The sequence below is a fragment of the Lepus europaeus genome, chromosome 6, assembly GCF_033115175.1.
Source record: "Lepus europaeus isolate LE1 chromosome 6, mLepTim1.pri, whole genome shotgun sequence".
Lineage (NCBI taxonomy): Eukaryota > Metazoa > Chordata > Mammalia > Lagomorpha > Leporidae > Lepus > Lepus europaeus.
This window is the reverse complement of record NC_084832.1, coordinates 65,223,332-65,242,486: the sequence shown is the minus strand read 5'-3', so window position 1 is coordinate 65,242,486 and position 19,155 is coordinate 65,223,332. Positions and strand designations below refer to the sequence as shown.

The 19,155-nt window shown below is 39.4% G+C and overlaps 2 protein-coding genes across 4 annotated transcripts in view; one reads left to right on the top strand and one right to left on the bottom strand.

The window, feature by feature from the left end:
• Positions 1 to 15,144, top strand: part of INTS6 (integrator complex subunit 6) — a 105,067-nt gene extending 89,923 nt beyond the window's left edge. For 2 of the 3 annotated variants that reach the window (XM_062194245.1, XM_062194248.1), the window contains exon 18: positions 1,274 to 4,539. In XM_062194245.1, the coding sequence (XP_062050229.1) occupies positions 1,274 to 1,367 (94 nt within the window). In that variant the 3' untranslated portion in view covers positions 1,368 to 4,539. Of the gene's footprint in view, positions 1 to 1,273; positions 4,540 to 14,576 lie in introns of those variants that run through there. The other variant, XM_062194246.1, reaches the window with a different exon arrangement.
• Positions 2,861 to 19,155, bottom strand: part of SERPINE3 (serpin family E member 3) — a 28,583-nt gene continuing 12,288 nt past the window's right edge. Inside the window, exons 5-8 of the mRNA XM_062194249.1 lie at positions 13,543 to 13,643; positions 5,848 to 5,934; positions 5,303 to 5,386; positions 2,861 to 2,904 (exon numbers count right to left, since the gene is read on the bottom strand). Of these exons, the coding sequence (XP_062050233.1) occupies positions 2,861 to 2,904; positions 5,303 to 5,386; positions 5,848 to 5,934; positions 13,543 to 13,643 (316 nt within the window). The remainder of the gene's footprint in view (positions 2,905 to 5,302; positions 5,387 to 5,847; positions 5,935 to 13,542; positions 13,644 to 19,155) is intronic.

Sequence of the window (19,155 nt, the reverse complement as noted above, 5' to 3'; positions counted from 1 at the left end):
ACATCAGCGGGGAGCTGAATAGGAAGAAGAACAGCTGGGACTCAAACCGATATCAGTATGGGATTTCAGTGCTGCAGACAGTGGCTTTACCTGCTATGCCGCAGTGTTGGCCCTAGGAAGACATGTTATTAAGGGGACCAGAGTTGGACAGGTGGACCTTAATCTGATTGTTTCAGAAGCCCAGAACTATGGACAAGGAATGTGGATCAAAATTATAAATGTAACTACAAAGTATAGTTAATTGGAAAGCATACTTGTATGAGTTTACAAGCATTTTTAGTGTTTCCTTCTAGACCTTGAGAATTTTAATATTGGAAGATTTATGGTTTATCTCATCTGACTTTCAAATATAAACATACTCATGTTTTGATTAATCTTTCATCTCTTTATTGCTACATGTAAAGGATTTGGATAAAGCAATTTTTTTTTCCTGGAGTGGCTAGAGCATAAGCTACTTTGAGAGATCAAGATAAGACCATAACTTTTCTATACAATTTTAGCAAATTAGCTTACTCTGCTTTTCGTGGTGATGTTCTGTTGAATGAAGCCTCATAGATTCAGTTCTATTCCTGGTACCTCTTCTATGCTTCTGCCACTTTCAGGGAGCAGTATAATATTATGGCGACTTTATATTAGTTACAGGAAGAGAGGAAGTAGAGTAAAATTTAGTATTTTTGATTAATATTTATGTAGAGGACTGTAATCCTAGTCCACTTATATTTATTGCTGAAAATTTTTTTAAAAATTACTTTGTGAACATTAAGTGCTTGCTATACCCTCTGTAACAGATGTCTAATTATTGATTTGCTGACTATTTAAATTATAATAGTGGAACAATATGGTTTTTAAATATTACTGTCCTTTTTAATTTCTCCTTCCGTTTTGTGGAGAATTATACTTTTTTTGTACGCCTTTCAAAGAGTTTGAGAAGCTCTTGGAATAATTGCGTTGGGAATTCCAATTTTCCTAGAATATATGCAATCTGCAGATGGTAGGATTTTTGTTCCTTTTCAAAAGTTGTAGAAGGGATAAACTCATTCCTGTTATTTCTGGGCTTAGACTATTTGTTTTAGGGATAATGTATCAAAGTGTATTGATAAAAGAACATGCTAATCTTCCAGCAGATTTTTATGTCATGGATTGTTGATTTTTTTGGTTTTCATTTCACTTTGAAAAATCTTCCAAAAACAGTTTTTTGCCCTTTTCTAAACATCATAACATGCCATTCATTAGAAAAGCAATTGAGAATGTTATTATTTATATTTTTATACAGGTTTAAAAAACGAATGCTAATAGAACAACTGGAGAACTTCTTGGATGAAATTCATCGAAGAGCTAATCAGATCAACCACATTAATAGCAATTAAAAGAAAATAGAATGTGGCCATTTATTTCACTGTCTTCTCCAAATACAAAGTAAATACAAGACTGTTGTGATCTTGCATTCATTTTTTTGACATGCATTGTTGGCTACTTGAAATACTAAGAGCAAGTCTACAGATCCTTTTTCCATCATTTTACAGTGACCTTTTCTTCATTTTGGTTTATTTTTGTAATGTGAAAAGTATCACTCTAAAAAACATTTTTATTTAACAAACTAAAAATAATTCCTCCAAATCTCTTGCTTGTCATTGACTCTTGCGTGTCAATTTCCCTCAGGTTCTATTTTCTTAAACCAACCTTTAAAATTGTCACCTCTGTTAAGGTTGAACTTTGCCAAAAAAAAAAAAAATTAAAAAGAAGTTACTTTGTAATTTTTGGGGAAAAAAAGCACATACATTAAAACTAGGTAATGTTTTGTATATACAGTTATTTTGGATATATTATTGTAAGTTGTACAAATGTATTTTGAAGAATATTTAAGAAAAGCACTTTTGTTATTCCATCAATAAATGCTCTATTTTACTCTTGTGTGGTTTAGGAAATAATCACATTTAAAGTAATCACTCAAAAAAACATCTTAAGACAATGGAATTTTAAAGGCCTTGCTTTATAGCATTGGAAAAATGCACACTTGAAGTTCATATTTGTTAAACCTAACTGTAATTACATGTTACATAGTCTGCATTGTCTTTTTACTATGTTTGTGGTTTTTGTTGGCCAAGCCAACATACTCCCGTTTCTGTCTAGGTTAATGGGAGTGACTAATTGTCTGTGGCAGATAGACAGACACTTTCAAAGCTATTTAAAAAGCAGACAACTTTGGACATTATTGGTTTCCTTATTTCCCTTCAACTGTGTTTTCTTTCTTACTAGGATTGTAACGGCACTAAGTGGAGGCTGTTAGGGAGTGGTTAAGTTTGGGATACACTGTATACTCTGAAATTTTAGCAATTTGATACCATGCTTATTAAAAAAGCCCACAATTTAGAGGTTCCAAGGGGGCTCTCATGTTCTGCTCTGCTGTTCTCACACTGAAATTCTCCATTTTATTTAGAAATTAAATGAAAAGGAAACATTTCAGAAGACTTTGCCCATTTTGCATTCTCCCCGAGTTATACAGGATAAGGAAAACCAACACTTCATTTTCTACTCTCAATCCAGTGTGGCCTTGTGTGTCATGACTGGGGAAGCAGTCCTGTGGCCTGACTCATTCATATTTCGTAGATCACTGCTGTGCCTTTCAGCGGTTTGGGAGTGCCCCGTAGAAAAGATAGTTAAAGATTTGAATTAACAGAGCAAAATAAACATATACAATTGAACTATTTTAAGTCCATAATATTGGAAAACCACATATCCTTAACTTTTACATTTTATCAAAACATTTTTTTAAGCTTTGAGAGTATAGCTAAATGAAATTGTAACTTGTTATGAAGTAAAGCAGAGATGAAAGTGGAGAATGTGCTTGAGATCTTCTAATTCAGTCAAGGGGACTTGAGACTCTCCCAATACTGAAGATAAACCCTGCCAAGGAAAAGAAGCTTTTAATGTTAGCATTGTGTAATATTCTCATATGCAGTTCTCTAAAGCTTTTTTACCTCTACAAAACACCTTTAAGTAAAGCAAGATATCACTCAGTAGATTAGGAATTGTTAAGGAAACTGCCTGCAGTCAGCATTGCTAAATTCAACACGAGCTACACAAAATTCCAGAATATATTGTCTGGTCTTAAATTAGATAGAGTTAGTTCCTGAGAGTAACAGACGGGATTAGAAGTCATTCAGATAAAAGTCCATGTTTGACAAGAACCTCTAGGACAGAATCAGTCTATTCCAATAGTTAGCAGTTCTCCTTATTTAAAAGTTTTTATTTCCATCTCACAAGTTGCACAAGGGGTAATTATCCTTTAGACCCCAGCATTGTATGCATTTTTCAGATTGAACTCTTAAGGGAGTTGGGAATAGCAGTCTATTCTGTCTTCTTTTGTCCTTTATCTCTCTGCCACTATGCTCTTTGCATCTTCATCCCAAAACCTAGTTCTACAGTTTTAAGTTCATCATAACTACAGCTTAACATCCCATTTCTCTCAAAAAACTAAGAGTACGTTAGTTAATTTGTGAAATACTTAACTGTGGAATTCATCTTGTCAGCAGAGGGGCAGGGGATTTTATCTGGGGAGAACAGCATGCCTTTTAATCTCTTTATATCACTGGATGACCTTCGGCTTGATAAGTGATATCCTCCAAAAGTTTAATCTTGAGGTTTGTAGATTATTTATTATTTTTCATGTTTCTGTATTTGTCCCATCTGTCAATTGATTGGTTTATTAGTTGTTTTTTTTTTTTAATCAGATTTGTTTGGAGTGGTGAAGGGCTGAGATTCATTTTTAATCTCTTCAATAACCATCGCCAGAGGAGAAACCACTTTGCTTTGTCTGATGTGGGCAGATGCCTCCCAGAAGGAGAGGGAAATAAATTCACAATGATTATACTTAGATTTGCTACCGATTATGGAACTGGTTTTAGATTAACCTTATATTTTCATTCTAATAACTAAGGCAGTTCTGAAAGTCATATTGAATTTAGTGGTGTGTCCTTTCCTACTTTGAGGATTTTACATCATTTTTATGTAGTTAAATTCCAAAAACAGTCTTTCTCTTTTAACCATCATCAACCTTTATTGGCTGTCAACTTTTAGTAATGGCTTTTATGTTCAAGTTTAGTCCTGTTTCCATTATTCCTTGAAGGGGCAGAACCTGTCATTATTTTCATCTTTCAGTTTCTTGACATGTATCCTTTCTAAGAGAAGGCTCTGCTGCCTATTCTGAGTGATGAATGACATTTTCATCTAATCACTATGGGTTTGGGGTGATCATGGTGAAATACTGAGAAGATATATTCTGTCGATGGACTTTTTCTCTCCAAATAATCCCCAAATAGATTATTTTCTAGTGAATGATTATATTCATCCTTTTTGTCACAAAAAAATGTTCCTTTGATTTCTAGCACACGTTACAGCAGTATACAAATGATTCTCAGATAAAATGATGTTGACAGTATTTCCTTAATAATTTGTGTAAAACTATGCATACTTTTCATTATTCTAACTTCTGACATTTTTTTCTCCATAAATAAAAGTAAAGCCTGATGTTTAGTTAAAGTAGATCCACCTTTGCTTGATTTCATTAGTCTTGTTCCATCCTATTTCTTTTAAGTACGTTGTTTAGACTTGCCAACACTCTTTACTGAGAATCTCTTTGCCTTCCTAGGCTAATAAGTAATTATCAGAGTGGGAAGAGGAGCACTAAAGGAACTCATGTAAAGATGTTACAGTTGAAACGTAAACGGCATCTGTCTGTCCTGATGTGCTAAGGCTTTGTGCCATGCCATCTTGGGATTAGAATATCATTGTATATGGGACTTAAGAGTACTAGGGAGAATATTTGATTTTTGAGAGAGATCAACAGAACAATAGTATAGAAACCTTGTACATTGACTAGAACGCTAGAGTCGCTGAGTCACTGGGCGACTGCTGTGATACACCCTAGTGGCCTGAAAAAACCAGCTTACCTAAAATGACAAGATAGGGGACAGCAGAGAAAAGAAGGCAAGATTTATGATTTATTTTACTTACATGACTTTTCAAAGTCTTCTCAGAAATAAAAGCTTACTGAAGTTTTTTTTTTTTAAATCTAGATTAACCACTAATGAGCCCAGAGAATGAGACAGAAAATAATATATAATAGTTTGTGCTTATAAAATATTTTGCTTTATTCGGACACAAGACATAGCAACTGGGAAACACTATAGAAATAGCTAGAAGAAATGCTTGTTGTAGGCTGCAGTGGACAAATGAGCTCTTGTTGCTAGAGGGATGCTAATCAATATTTATCTGAATCCTATCAAAAAAAATACTATGATACCTGTTTTGGGTTCTCTCAGGAAAAAGATGAATGGCCGATCTGCTTTAAAAATAGGAATCCGAGACCTTTTCAGTAACAGCAGAGCTGTAGGAAAGAGAAGAGTCTCATTGCATTTTCTATTCGTTTGCAGAAATCACTATTTAAGTTGCATATGAAGTTAGTTATATCCCTTAGTTTTCGAAGAAATCCAAGCATCCTATTGATACTTCATTGTTTAGTGTTACTATGCGGGGCAGGGCAGGGGTAATTAAAGAGAAAAATAACACTGAGCCAAGCCTGTCTGCTGTTTTCAAAATATTCCAATGGATAAATTCCTTACTCAAGTAATTTACAGAATTACTATTCCTTGTTTATGGGATGATCAAAATGGAAATCTATCACTTTCCAAAAATATTTTTGCTTTTTGGGATTTTTTTTTAACTACATGTGGACTTGGGGTTTTGAAGGGAAAGGTTTAGAAGTATAGAATCAACTGGACGAATTAAACAAAGGCAAATATAAGTAAGCTGTGTATTGGGAATTGCTTACTTCCAAGGGAAACATACCTGTGGCTGCAGATGCCTTGGTACCTTCCTCTAAAACCTCAATCTTGGCCTTGTGGATCACTTCAGAAACATAAAAGCCATCTTGGCCTAACTCCAGGAAATGATAAAAATGTGAATTGTCATTTACATTTTTTTGATGCACTTACTGTAAGAATTTAAGTACACTGTAAAGTCATATATTTATTTATTTTTTAAAAGATTTATTTGAAAGAGTTACAGAGAGAAGTAGAGACAGAGACCTTCCATCTGCTAGTTCACTCCCTAAATGGCCACAAAGGCTGGTTCGAGCCAATAGTGCTGAGCTGATCTGAAGCCAGGAGCCAGGAGCTTCTCCCACATGGTTGCAGGGGCCCAAGGACATGGGCCATCCCTCTGCTTTCTCAAGCGCATTAGCAGGGTGCTGGATTGGAAGTGGAGCAGCCAGGCCTGAACCCGTTCCTATATGGGATGACGGTTCTGCAGGCCAAGGCTTTAACTCACTGCACCACAGTGCCAGGCCCAAAATCATGTATTTCTAAAACAGCATCTGATGCTGCTGATTGTGTAGCTAAGGAGATGATCTGCTTGGAAAACTCTTTAAGTTGCAATATTTTATGTAACTCCCAGAACTGCAATTTGTTAAATTTACCATATAATCCCCCAAAATTAATACTCTGAGCACTGCCTCATTTTTTCAATAGTTAATTTCAAGAATGATTGCTAATTAATTTTAAAGTCTTGCCTTAAGCTAATATTTCTAAAACTTCAGTGGTTGTTAGAATCACCCAATATGTGGTAAAAGGCAGATTTGTAACCCATTTAAAAGATTTATTTATTTGTAAGGGAGAGAGAGAGATCTTCCATTCCCTGGTTTACTCCCTAAATGGCTGCAACAGTCAAATCTGGGCCAGATAAAAGTCAGGAGTCAGGAACTCCATGCTGGTTTCCCAGATGGGTGTCAGGAACTCAAACACTTGTGTCATCTTCTGTGTTCCCCTGGGCACATTAGCTAGAAGCTGGATCAGAAGCGGAGTAGTTGGGTCTTGAACCAGCACTTGGATAAGGGGTGCTGGTGTTGCAAGCAGTGGCATAATCCTTTGTGTCACAACACCGACCCCAGTAGATTGCATCTTAAACATCTTTAAGACACAAGTTTTAAGAGGCATTCAGTGTATTAAAAATGCCCGATGTTGCATGATGGCATTCTGCACTCAGGTCTATCAGTTATGCAATGAACTTGCCTCATGAGCTAGAACCTGCAAAGAAGTAGAGAGGTTAGAACTGTAATTGTTCTGTGCTAACAGTTTCAAAGGTATTAAAAGCTGATCACTGTAAGTGCTAACTTAGACGTACTGACAGATTTTGTAATTTAGCCAGTAACCATTTTAAAGAATCTCCAAAGATGAAATGGTACTTGACACAATAAAGAATGAAAGTAAGAATCTGGAACTAAAAAACCTTCAGCAATTGTCCAGTTCAGTGCTTTCATTTTATAATGAGCCAGTGAATCATCTGAGGCCACACACCTGGTACGAAGCAGAGTAGGAAATATACAACTTCTCAATCTCAGAGCCCATTTCCACCCTCAATGCACCACCTTTCAGAAAGTATGTTCTAGTCACTCATCATGCCTCCAGAAAGAGATCTATGACATGAGGATTAAAGTAACCACGTACTTGTGTTTTGAAGGAACTTTATTTCATGTTAGATTAATATTTAAATGGATTTGCATTTGTCAATGCACTTACAATGAGATGGCCCATGAATGTCAGAGAATAAAGCTAACTCAGAGTAGAGGATGTGCAGCATTCTATCTTGTCAGTAAGATACACACAGGATGTTGTGCACTGCCTCTCTCCTGTAAACGAGCAATTATTTTCCAGCATCAGCAAAGGGAACAAGCAAGGGCCAGAGGAAGTGGGGGGAGGGGAATCAATGGAAATATTCAGTTAGCATCACTTGTCCTAAAAGTCAGTGGAAGATTGGTTATTTTAACAGTTGATTTTTTTGGGGGGGGAGGGGGGGAGGCAGGATCTTTAAGAAAAAAACCAAATTTCTCTCTCAATAATTAGTTTCTCTGACTAGGTCACTGAGCAAACTGCAATGCAGTACCAAAATGTAAAACTTTATAGTTGAAACTGGCTCTTTGACAGTCATAGGTTTTACAATTCTAGGGGACTTGGTTACCATCTAGTTGGTGTCTGAACATTTTAAACAAGTGTTGATGAAATGAACAGAGGCTCTTCACTATGAAACCCATTGTCAGAGCAGTGTGTGTATTACTCTAGGTACTTTGGTACAGTGTGAGAAATGGGACCAATTGGTGTGGCTGAGTCTTCTGTTAGGTAGGCTGTGGCAATAGTCTAGTGATTGGCATCCATGTTTGCACAGCCATCAGCCAGACCCATAGCCTGACATGGCCCCAGCATCAGCATCTCTTCAATTATATTTCTGGTAAGACTGACATTTCAGAAAACCAACATGTATGATAGAAGTTTGGGGGAGATAGCTGTGAATTTGCTTTTCCTTTGATCTATTACAGATCCCTGTTAGCTCTTGAAATGTGAGGCAGCTAATGAAATCCACCTAAAATTTAGGCAAAAAGGGATTCTCCTGGCTTTTTTCTCCTCACCTGAAGTGGCAGCTGCCTAGTGCCATTGAAAGTCAAACCACCTATTTTCCTAGAATTTGTTCTCAAAATCATTGCGAGGTGCTATTCTGGAAGAAGGGTTGCAAGATTAGTTAAATGTGGGAGAAAAGAGTTAAACAAGTTCATGCTTGTGTTTTTAGCAGGGAACTTCTCAGAGCTGCTAATTTGCTGACATTCTAGTGTATACCTCCACAAGGAGGATCACAATGTATAGCATTTAAACATGGAGCCAGCCTGGCCATCTTCCATGGCTAAATTTCCTGGGTTAGCATTCTGAGGAACATACTTCTGGAACGTAGCCCCCCATGAACTCACTTGCTCCTACGTTACATTTCAGTGTCTCCAGCCGGAGGTGCCCTTTTTCCTACCTCCCTCCTGGCAGAGTCTGCATTTTTCATAGCACCTCCTACAGGTGTTAACCTTCCTTTTTTTTACTCTTAGCTCCTGGAAGGCAGAAACACTGTCTTACTCTAAATACTTCTTCAGCCAGCTGGCACTAGAAAACTTGGTATGGATATGTGCTCAGTAAATGTTGGATGAATTCACAAGACATCCCGCACCCTGTCTGCTTGTTTCTTTTCCCCATAAGGGAAACTTCCCTGGTGCTCCTTAACCTGGTTATCCTTGTAAGGAAACGTTGGTTGGTGTCTGTGCAACTATAAGGGTATAGCAAACGGGTGTTTGGCAAGACTCAACCAAATGAGTATTTCAGTGCCGCCTTTCCCCTTTTGTTAGTGGAGACCATTAGTCTTTGTATACAGTTGGTCATACTCTCCAGAGGATCAAGCGTCTTCAAAACATGACATTGTGTAAACAGGATTTTCAAAATGTAAATCAGTGTCCCTACATTTCATCCTCAGCTTCTCATAAAGCAGGGTAAATATATCATTTGCTGGTTCTTTTGTCTCTCCAACTATTTACTACTGGCAGGGTTACTGGCTTTAAACAAGTTTTTGCCAGAGCATGGCTTCTAGTTTATCTTTCTCATCGTCTTGTCACTTGGTTGCTAAGAGTTGGAGGGTATGTTTGTGAGTGTCACATAGCACCCAGCGCAGGATGTAGAAAGTGCTGAAAAGGATCTGAGATGACCTTTGACAATGAGCTGTGATTAGCTGCTTTCTTCCTGCTTCTCCCTGAACCTACTCCTTCCTCCTTTCTGTAGCAGCTCTGACTAGACAGCCATCCAGTGTGGCATAAGTTAACTTAGGAACTCAAAGGGACAACTCAGTGGTTTGCTCATTTAAGTCATGGTAAGAGAGAGAGCTTGTACTTCTTGCTGAGCTGAGATTGGAAACTAATGGTTCACTTCTAAAGCGAAGAACAAGATAGTTCCTTTAGGGTTTCAAGTTTAGACACAAGAAGTGTGCCTTGCACTAGGTGGCACAGATCTGTATCAAAACCTACTGATGCTGGAGGAGGCGGGCCCACTCTGCAAAGAATGTCTCCAGCTAGTATCTTTAGTGTGAAGGGAGACTCAATTTACTCTTTAAAAACCTTAATAACAGTGGCAAGGATGGCTGGGGGGAAAATTAAACCCTGAGCCAATTGGGCCTTGAAATGATGTTGAGCAAGGTCTTATCTTCAGACAGCAAAAAAGGCTGTGATGCTAAGAAGAAACAGATGAGAGAGCTTTGAATGGGGAAGGAGAACTTAAGTAAAGTGATTCTGGAACCAAATGGAGAGAAAAGGAGAAATGTCCCCTGTGGTTATAGGCTCCCAACATTAGCACAAACTGCTTAGGAGCCTCTTATTAAAGAAAGGGAGGCCAGTGTTTCCTGATGACTTATTTTCTGGTCAACGCTGTTGACGCTGCACTATATTTATATTTTTACAATTAAGATGTAAGGTAGGCGATCTCCCATTTTAGCAATGAGGAAATTATTTCTTATCAATATTCAGCAGCCCTGTCTCTATCAGAATAGAGTCCAAAGCTCATTTGGGCATTGTAAGCAATACTTTAGTTGGCAAATTTCCTATAAAAGTCCAGATATTGAGTACTTCAGCCATTGCATGCCATATAGTATCTGCCCCCAACAACTCAATTCTGACATTGTAGTAGGAAAGCCGTCATAGATGATATGTAAATAAGTGGGAGTGGCTATTTCAGTAAAAGTTGGTCTATAAACACAAGTAGTGGGCTGTCATTTGCTGACCTCTGTTTTAGAGGAACAAAACTTTATGGGAGAAGGCTAGAAGTTGGCATGTTTTGTCCAGAAGAAACATGAATTGCAAGCTTCACATTTGGCACATGGTAACTGCTCAATAATTATTACAGCAGCCAGTTCCATGAGTTTGTCTCTCTCCTGGTTTGAACAAATACAAGTAGACTTGAATTGCATTAGGAAAAAAGAGATTAGGTGTTAAAAAGGTACTTTTAAAACCAGATTGTTTCTTAGATCTCGTCGGGGGGCATACATGGACCTTAGGCATCATTACCAATAGGGGAGTTTCCTATTTGAGACAGTCCTATTTGAGAACAGCATTGATGGCATTTTACGATGTGTACTCCTAGGACATGAAAGAGTTTTAAGAGTTCTGAAGGAAGAATCCTAAGCCACAGTGACTCACTGAATATAGTGGTGTGGAGGAAAAGGTCCCACAGTTTTGAACTAGAATGATTTAAAAAAAGAGAATAGAACTGCCAACAACTACAGGGATGCCATAGCTGAGCTCTGGAGTCAGAAGAAGCTGTGCTTGATTTTGCACATTAAGGACAGAACACACCTACGTTCTATATCCTTTGCTCGCTCTTCCCTCTGATCTTTTTTATTCCAATATTCTTCCTTTCTCTGCAGTGTCAGATTATTCCTGTACCACCCAGGCAAACTTGGAGTCATTCAACCAAATCATCAGTATTTATTCCATCTACATGTCAGGCATCATCTTGGGCACTGCGTGACTATTGCTTTGCTTATCCCTTGGCATGGCCAGGCAATGAATAAAGAGATGGTTGATTTAGAAAATTATTTTTAAAGATCTATTTGAGGGGCAGGCACAGCTTGGGATGCCCACATCCCGCTTTGGAATGCCTGGGTTCAAATCCTAGATTCCTGCTAATGCACACCCTAGGAGTAAGCAAGTGATACCTCAGAAGCTCGTGTCCCTGCCACTCATGTGGGAGACCAGGATCGAATTCCTGGCTTCTGGCCTTGGCCTGGCCCAGCCCCAGATGTTGTAAGCATTTCACAAGTGACCCAGTAGAAGAGGATTTCAGACTGTCTCTGTCTCTCTTCCTGTCAAATGAAAATTATACAAATTTTTAAAATATATTTAGAAGATGACACAGAGAGATCCATCCATTGGTTCACTGCTCAAATGCCAGGCTGAGCCAAAGTTAGGAGCCAGGAACTCAATAAAGGTTTCCCATGTATGTGGCAGGAACCCAATTATTTGAGCCATTACTACTGTCTCCCAGGGTCAGTATTAGTAATTTCTGGGTATGAAACCCAGGTATTCCATGTGGATCTGATATCTTAGCTGTGGTCAAATGCCTGCCCCAAGATGGTAGAATTTTTACATGCTAGAACAGATCTTTCCTTCTGCATTTTATGCTAAATAACTGATAGTCTGGTCACATATAAAGCACAAGCCACGACTTCTTTTGTAGATCAAACTCTTGTTTTTTTTTTTCTGTGATGGGTTAAAAAGGAAGATTCTGAACTTTTCTGTGTTAAGACAACCTAACATTCAAGATAGTGATTTTTTAGCTCATCAGGTGAGGAGAACATCAAGGCCAAGGAATATGCCTGCTACAGTGTCTTCACACAGTTAATTTTCTATCTAGAGTAGAAACAAAACTGAGCCTTTGAATTGGCAGTAATTTAGCCAACGGTCTCTTGAGAGGATTCTGGAACACAGGTTCTGGCAGTCTATTCCCTTCAAAGATAAGGGTGCTAAAAAGTTTGTGGAAATTAAATCAGAAGATAAATTAATTTTGGTGCAAAAAAAATGAAAATCCATGCATAATTATTTCATCAAACATTTTCCAGTAACTTTTTGAAGACCTTTCATGCATGGATTTCTTTTTATTATTATTATTATTATTTTATTTATTTATTTTTTGACAGGTAGAGTGGACAGTGAGAGAGAGAGAGAGAGAAAGATCTTCCTTTTCTGTTGGTTCACTCCCCAAATGGCCTCTGTGGCTGGTGCACCACGCTGATCTGAAGCCAGGAGCCAGGTGCTTCTCCTGGTCTCTCATGCAGGTACAGGGCCTAAGCACTTGGGCCATCCTCCAATGCATTCCCTGGCCACAGCAGAGAGCTAGACTGGAAGAGGAGCAACTGGGACAGAATCTGGCACCCCGACCGGGACTAGAACCCGGGGTGCCAGCGCCGCAAGGCGGAGGATTAGCCTATTGAGCTGCGGTGCCAGCCTCATGCATGGATTTCAACATTTTTTTTGCACCGAAATAAACTTATTTTTTAATCCATTTTCCCATGAACCCTTTCAAGTTCCCTTGTATTTGATAGAAGTGCAGGTCTCAGGCAAATAGTGCTATTGACTGGTAGTAGCAGGTCAACTATGGGCAAAGAAATTTAATATGGATGCTGGTAGAACACTTTAGGGCAAGGTTATACGAGTATGAGTAATTTGATGAAAGGAAATTGGATAGATGAGGGCAAGTTTCAAGTTTAGCTTATTAAAAGAGGACAGAGGAAGTACAGGGAGGGAGAGGAGGTAGAGCTAGCATGACAGCAGGCCGTCAGGAGGAAGAGTTCTACTATTGCACCAGCATCTCTGGTACCCTCTGTTGGGACAGATGTGGGCTCCCTGGTCCATGACCATAGACATCTCTGTGAAGGTAGTCTCCAAAAACCATGCTTGAAATTCTCAAAAACATCTCTTCCACCATGAAATCTAACCCAAGCATGACTGGTTTCACAAGCAACATATTCTCAGCCAAAGCAAAGCACTTTCTTTAGTCATTCATTACATGATGTTGATTCTGACAGTTGACCACTGAAGACTGTAGAGACAATGAGAACCCATTAACCCAGTATGATAAAACTGTCCCCAAACAATACTAAACAACAACAACAAAGACTTGGAAAAACTATTGTTACCTGAAATTCCTTTCAAGTTAGCTTTGAGTGGATCAAAAACATCAGTGACTCCCCAAGAATTTAAAATGCCTTTCAAGTCGAATTGATTTTGAATCCTAAATCTAAGAAACAAAAACAAACCATTAGCTTTCATTTAAAAGTACACTCGAGCTTTCATACACAGGAATGAAGTCCAAAGTTCCTTAACTTGGAAGTCAGGAGCCACCACATTTGTTTCTCGATTTACCTTTTGTTGTTCCTTTCCATCAACACTTCGCACTGGGTAACCTTGGCCGCACTCGGGTCTTTCCCATCTCTGCACCTTGGCTCACACTGACTATCCCATGTCTCTCCCACTCCCGTTGGCTGCCTTTTCCTAACCATTCTTCACTCGTTACCCTCTCCTCCTCTCTCCAGCTGTTTTTTGATCTTTAGTTCTCTTTTCTTTGCAATTTTTATTTATTTTCACTTTACTTGAAAGGTGGAGAAAGAGAGAGAGAGAGAGAGAGAGAGAGAGAGAGAGAGAAAGTGAAAGAGATCTTCTATTTGCTGGTTCACTCCCCATATGTGTGCAACAGCTGGAGCTAGGCCAGACTGAAGCCAGGAGTTCAGAATCCAATCTGGGTCTCCCATGTGAGTGGCAGGGACCCAAGTACTGAGCCATCACCTGCTGCCTCCCAGGTTGTGCGTTAGCAGGAAGCTGGATTGGAAGAGGAGGAGCCAGGACATGAACCAGGCACTCACGGGATTCAGGATATGGGATGCAAAGTCCCAAGCAGTGTATTACCACTGAGTGGAATACTCCCACACTACCTTTGGTTCTTAAAGCTCCATTAGCAGTTTGTTCTACTCTTATGATGTATGAAACATTCTGCTTCCCACTACCATTCTTTATGATATTGTAAACTACTTGAGAGGCTATCCCAGTTCATTTTTATTTCTTAGTCCTAATTAATATTGAGTGCTTGTATTACAATAAGTACTATCTTGAGAACTTTAAGTGGATTATCTCATTTCATCTCCATATAACTATTATTATTATCCTCCTCTTGCAGATGGGAACATTGAGGCTTAAGGAGCTTAAGAAACTTGCCCAAGATGACCTAATGCATACGTGGTGGATCTCAATTCAAAGCAAGGCTGTGTGGGTGCAGAGTCCATGCTCTGAGCATCTGTGCGTTGCCACCTCCTATCTTGTGTCATCTCACACATGGGAGGTGCAGAAGAGAAGCGGTTGACTAATGGACAATTAATAGAGCGTCTCATTTCGTATGCTTCTATCAGATAAGACATGTTTTCATGGTGCTGTGAGCAGTGTGTGCCTTTGATGCACGGCAGGGAAGGAGCGCAATGGAAGGCCTTGCTGGTAAGCCCTCGAGAGTGGAAAGTACCAGCACATCAGCTTCTCACGGGTTCCCCCAGGGCGAGGCATCTAACGCCTCCGTTCTGTAGAAGGATCCTTTCAAGGGGCTGCTGCTATTGTTTTTCTTTGGAAATAAAAGCATTGGAAATGGAATTTAGATGATCTTTCTCTATAAACCATGCAGAACTTGCCTCTTAAGACTATTGAATAGCAAAGATCTTCATTGTTCTACAAGACAATGAGACCAATATTTTAAATAAAAGTACCAAACTTTCTCATAAAAGTGTGTTTCTTCAGAATGGTTTCCAAAAACAGTGTCTGCTCTCTCCAGGTACACTGACATGTTTCAAAAAAATGTATGACCCTCCTAAAGTTTGAAATACTGAAAACACATTCTTTCTGAAAACTCTGGGTGCTGAAACATAGTGATTAAGAACATGAACTTGGGAGCCCAGGGTCAGGGTTTGAATCCTGGCCCAGCCTCTGGCTAGTCGAAGAACGGGTTAGTTTACTCCTGAGGCAAATTAATTGGCTTCTTTTTGCCTTGCTGTCCTCATTTGTGAAATGAACATATTAGTAGTGGTTGCCTGTGGGTTGTGGAGACTAAATGAAATAATCCTTAGAAAATGCACAGAACAGTGCCCAGTTCAGCCTGTGCACATACTGTCACCATTGTGGTTTATTACTGCTTCTCAACAACACTGAGAAAGAGTTAAGGGCTGCTTGAAACCAAGCATCACGATTAGGGTGGGTGATAAACTATGGTACCACTTTCGTAAACCAAAATCAGCAATGAAGGTGAGGTATGACTATAAAAGATTAGAGTGATTTCTTGCATGTCCATGAAGGAGGATCCAGGAGAAATGGTACAAAAATAGTTCAACTTAACACAAAAGCAAAACAAAATACCTTTTACCAACACTGGACAAGGCTATCATGAGAAAAGAAAACTGCACATCAGCTTCTCTTACGAAGATAGACATTCAATCCTCAATGACGTACTTCCAAATTAAACCCAGCTCCATATAAATCCCATCATGACCAAGTGGGATTTATCCCAGGAATACAAGGTGGGTCCAACATAGGAAAATTAATTGCTATAATATACAATACTAATAGAGTAAAAGACAAAGTTCTCATGATCATCTCAATAGATGCAGGAAAAGCATTTGACAAAATATAATAGCATTTTCAGATAAAAATCATTTAACAAACGTGAGGTAGAAGTAACCTCCTCAGCTGGCGCCGCGGCTCAACAGGCTAATCCTCCGCCTTGCAGCGCCGGCACACCGGGTTCTAGTCCCGGTTGGGGTGCCGGATTCTGTCCCGGTTGCCCCTCTTCCAGGCCAGCTCTCTGCTGTGGCCAGGGAGTGCAGTGGAGGATGGCCCAAATGCTTGGGCCCTGCACCCGCATGGGAGACCAGGAGAAGCACCTGGCTCCTGCCATCGGATCAGCGCGGTGCACCGGCCGCAGCGTGCAGGCCGCGGTGGCCATTGGAGGGTGAACCAATGGCAAAGGAAGACCTTTCTCTCTGTCTCTCTGTCTCTTTCTCACTGTCCACTCTGCCTGTCAAAAAAAAAAAAAAAAAAAAAAAAAAGAAGTAACCTCCTCAATTTGATAAAAGGCGTTGTAAAAAAGACATCATAATTCTATGGCAAGAGATTGAAAGTGTTCCTCTTAGATCAGGAGCAAGACAAGGACGTGTATTCTTTTTTTTTTTTTTTTTTGACAGGAAGAGTTACAGACAGTGAGAGAGAGAGACAGAGAGAAAGATCTTCCTTCCCTTGGTTCACTCCCCAAATGGCTGCTACAGCCAGAACTATGCCGATCCAAAGCCAGGAGCCAGGTGCTTCTCCTGGTCTCCCATGCGGGTGCAGGGCCCAAGCACTTGGGCCATCCTGCACTGCCTTCCCAGGCCACAGCAGAGAGCTGAACTGGAAGAGGAGCAACCAGGACTAGAAACCACAGCCCATATGGGATGCTGTTGCCACAGGCAAAGGATTAACCGAGTGAGCCATGGCGCTGGCCCCCAGGGTGCATATTCTGATGACTTATATTTCATGTTGTACGGGGGCTGAGAAGGGACATTACATGAGAAAAAGAAATAGAAGCTGTGAATATTAGAAAGAAGAAAACCCTTCTCCATTCAGATGATTTGGTCTTATAACTAAAAAAAATCCTAAGAATATACAAGAAATCTTTTTGGAGCTAAGTTTTTCAAGGTGGTGGGGAATAAGATCAAGGTAAAAAAATTAGTTGTGTCTTTACGCACTAGCAATGGACAATTTGAAAATGTAATTGAGAAAACAATTCCATCTACAATAGCATCAAAAGGAATCAAATGTTTACAAATGATTTCTCAAAAGAAATGTAAGACTTGTACACTAAAAGCTACACACTGAAGTTGAAAGAAACAAAGGTCTAAATGAAAAGACATGTTGAGTTCACGACTTGGAACACTTAATATTTTTAGAAGGCAACACTTCCCACATTGATGTAGATCCCCATCTAAATCCCATTTACTTTCTGGCAGAAATTGATAGACGAATCCTAAAACTAATATGGACATGTAAGGGACCCAGAAAAACTAAAACAATCTTGGAAGGGCTGGGGCTGGTGTCGTGGCTCACTTGGTTAATCCTCCGCCTGTGGCACCAGCATCCCATATGGGCACCGGGTTCTAGTCCCGGTTGCTCCTCTTCCAGTCCAGCTCTCTGCTGTGGCCTGGGAAGGCAGTGAAGGATGGACCAAGTGCTTGGGCCCCTGCACCCACAAGGGAGACCAGGAGGAAGCACCTGGCTCCTGGCTTTGGATCGGCGTAGATCCGGCAGTAGAGGCCATTTGGGGAGTGAACCAAGGGAAGGAAGACCTTTCTCTCTGTCTCTCTTTCACTGTCTGTAACTCTACCTGTCAAATAAATAAAGAAAAATCTTAAAAAAAAAAAAAATCTTGGAAGGGTAGAAGAGTTGTGGGACTCTTACTTCCTGATTTCTAACCTGCTGGAAAGTCACAGTAATCAAAACTGTATATGGTACTGGCAAAAGTTTATAAATTTATGCCTATAGAGTAGAATTGAGAGTCCAGAAATAAAATCATGTATTTATGGATAACTGATTTTGATGAGAAAACCAAGAAATTTCAATAATAATAATAATCTTTTAAACAAATGATGTTGGAAAAAATGGACAGTCGATGCATATCATATGCAGTCGATATCGATGCAGTCCTCATACCACATACATAATTAATTAAAAGTGGATTAAAGATCTAAATACTGCCGGTGCCGTGGCTTAACAGGCTAATCCTCAGCCTTGCGGCGCCGGCACCCTGGGTTCTAGTCCCGGTTGCCCCTCTTCCAGGCCAGCTCTCTACTATGGCCCAGGAATGCAGTGGAGGATGGCCCAAGTGCTTGGGCCCTGTACCCGCATGGGAGACCAGGAGAAGCACCTGGCTCCTGGCTTCAGATCAGCACAATGCACCGGCCGCACCGGCCATTGGAGGGTGAACCAATGGCAAAAAGGAAGACCTTTCTCTCTGTCTCTCTCTCTCACTATCCACTCTGCCTGTCAAAAAAAAAAAAAAATCTAAATACAAGAGCTGAACCTATGACATTCTTAGGAAAAAAATAGACATAAATCTTTGTGATCTTGGTTAGGCAATGGTTTCTGAGATATGACATCAAAAGCACAAGGAACAGAGGAAAAATAGATTAATTGAACTTCATCAAAGTTAACAATGTTTGTGTTTCACAGGACAGCATCAAGAAAGTTAAAAGAAACTCACAGAGTTGGAGAAAATATTTACTAACCACATATCTGATAAGGGACTAGTATCCAGAAAAAAGAAAGGACTGAAACAATTCAACAATGAAACCACCACTAATTTAAAAATTGGCAAAGAATCTGAATAGATACCTCTCAAAAAATATAAATGACCAACAAGTACATGAAAAGATGCTCTACATAATTCGTCATTAGGAAAATGCAAATGACAGCCCACGAAATATCACAATGAGATCCTTGACTAGGAAGCCTATAATAAAAAGGATGAAAAATAATATCTTTACAAGGATGAGGAGAAATTAAAACACACCTATATTGATGATGAGAACGTAAAATGCTGCACCTACTTGAAAAACAGTCTGGAAGTTTCTCAAAATGTAGAGTTACCACGTAACCCATTCTATTCCTAGGTACATATATACGCAAAATAATCAAAGGTATATATCCACATAAAAATAAATGTTTGGAGTAGCCAAAGAGTGGAAACA